This window comes from Peromyscus californicus, unplaced genomic scaffold (genome assembly GCF_007827085.1).
Source record: "Peromyscus californicus insignis strain IS unplaced genomic scaffold, ASM782708v3 Scaffold_7__1_contigs__length_154581171, whole genome shotgun sequence".
NCBI lineage: Eukaryota > Metazoa > Chordata > Mammalia > Rodentia > Cricetidae > Peromyscus > Peromyscus californicus.
This window is the reverse complement of record NW_026294595.1, coordinates 64361097-64363624: the sequence shown is the minus strand read 5'-3', so window position 1 is coordinate 64363624 and position 2528 is coordinate 64361097. Positions and strand designations below refer to the sequence as shown.

At 36.9% G+C, this 2528-nt stretch overlaps 1 protein-coding gene across 1 annotated transcript; it reads left to right on the top strand.

Annotated features, from left to right (window-relative positions):
- The first annotated feature begins 361 nt into the window (after nucleotides 1-361).
- On the top strand, nucleotides 362-1270 carry LOC128102129 (olfactory receptor 4P4-like). The gene has a single exon (XM_052725668.1). The coding sequence runs from the start codon at nucleotides 362-364 to the stop codon at nucleotides 1268-1270; it is 909 nt and encodes a 302-aa protein (XP_052581628.1).
- Nucleotides 1271-2528: the final 1258 nt, after the last annotated feature.

Here is a 2528-nt window from a genome sequence, read left to right as displayed (position 1 = left end):
ATATTATTAAATATATATTAAATTATTTTCCTGCTTTAAAATTTCACATACAGCAATAGCGCATTTTGTTTTTATGGGTGAAATAATAACTTTAATTTATATTTTAACAGATAAGATTTTTCTTGATATTAGTAATATTACAGACTGTAAGGGAAAATTGATAAAGTACTGTTTGAAATATCAAATTTAATTTCCAAATACTAAGGCAATTTAAATTGATTTATAGATTTTCATCTGTGGTTTTTTACAGTAGTATCTAATACTTATTTATAATGCTGACATAGTTGTCATCACATTGTAAATCTTTTACCTGGTTCCTTTTCCCTTAGATACTTAATTATTCTTGCACAGGCTATAATAAATGGAATGCCAGAGGAACATATCAGAAATCTTTCTCCTGGGTCTGTCTTCTAAGCAGAACATACAAGTGTTCTGCTTCATGTTCTTCACATTCTGTTACCTTGCCATCTTGTGTGGGAATCTGCTGATCCTTATCTCAATTAAAGGCAGTTCTCTGTTCAACCAACCAATGTACTATTTCCTCAGCCACCTATCTTCCATGGATATCTGCTATACCTCCTGTGTGACACCCAAACTGATTGGGGATCTGCTTGTGCAAAGAAAAAGCATCTCCTATGAAAGCTGCATGCTGCAGGTCTTTGCCATGCATTGCTTTGGACTTATTGAAGTCTTAATCCTGACAGCCATGGCCTTTGACCGATATGTGGCCATCTGCAGACCTCTCCACTACATGGTAATCATGAGCAGAACCAGGTGCCATGTCCTAATTTTGGCTTCCTGGGTTGGTGGAGCTGCCCACTCCTTTTCCCAGCTTTTTATGCTAATATGTTTGCCCTTCTGTGGTCCCAATGAAATTGACCACTACTACTGTGACATTTTCCCTCTGCTGAAACTTGCCTGTACTGATACTTACATCACTGGTGTCCTCGTGGTTGCCAATTCAGGACTGATTGCTTTGGTAACCTTTGTTCTCCTGTTTGGTTCATATGTGGTTATACTGTTCACACTAAGGAATCACTCAGCAGAAGGAAGACGCAAAGCTCTTTCTACCTGCGGGTCCCATATCACTGTGGTAATTTTATTCTTTGGGCCTTCCATCTTTGCCTACCTTAGACCTCCTACCACTTTCCCTGAGGACAAAATCTTTGCCCTGTTTTACACCATCATTGCTCCTATGTTCAACCCCCTCATCTATACTCTGAGAAATACAGAGATGAAAAAGGCCATGAAGAAGGTTTGGTGTCAATAGACAGTCTCACAAGAGAAACACATTAATTTGTTTATTCATATGATGTTAAAAGAAAATACTGCACAACTAATTGCCTTTATCATCAAGGAGAGCAATTAGTATTTGAACTGTTCAAAGCTTAGCTCATTCATAAATGGGAAAGATGAGAATATGAAGAATAATTACTAACAAATATTTCACTGTGAAACCTAGTAAGAAAATGTGCATTGAAATTATTCTAGGTCAAAGAACGATTGCTGTATTATGTAATCAATTTCCATGCTTATTTAAAATATTATTAGTTTTTCGATTTGATTTATTACATGACGATAAGCATCGTTTTTTCAGCACAATTTAGAAGTAGATTGAGATTGACTCCAGAAAAGGTGATTTAGTGATGAACTTTATATTCTGACAGGATTTGTAAATAAACCTTATAGGGTGACCCTCTGAAACAAATCATTCTATGAAAAAGTGAAACAAAAGAGAATTTGAGTGATTATGACAGAAAAGGTTCCCCATGCATTATCTGAGGGTTGCTAGCTTGTCCACCTCCTTATGAATGTCATAGGCACATAAACAGCTTTAGGCATGGTCACAGCCATAGGCACACACAGTGGGTTTATAGATATTTTCAGGCTTAGGGTGAATTTATGAGCTGATCTCTTCAACTCTCCTCAGCTTGTGAGAACACTGAAGGAGGAAATACAACTTTTTTCTTCTTCACAATGAAACTTAGTTTAGCTGCTCTAAGATTACACATTGGGAAGAAGAGCACTTGTCTGATTTTGTTGATACCCTTATATGAGAAAGGATTCAGATCACCTTAATCAAATGACAGAGTGATAAGGGATTTCTTTTTTCTGTTTTTAGTTAATTTCATCTATTTTTTAACAGATGATGTAATGGATTGCATTGTGTCCTGGTTCCTCCCCTCCCTCTCAGCTCTCTTGCTGCCTCCTACCCTTTTGTTGTTGTTCTTTTTTTTTCATACAATGTATTTTGATCATATTCTTTCCTATCTCCAACTCTTCCCAGAACTTCTAGCCCCTCTACCCAACCAACTTCATGTTCTTCCTCTCCCTCTCCCCTCCCTCTCTTTCTCTGTCTCTCTCAGCATGAAAATTCAAGTGAAGACAAAGTAAACAAAAATAATACAAAGATACCAAAACAAAACAAAAAGTTTATAAAGAAACATGAAGTCCATTTTTAGTTGGCCAACTACTTTCAGAAATGGGGCCTACCCTGGAGTATGGTTGATATACTCGGTGACGCTGCA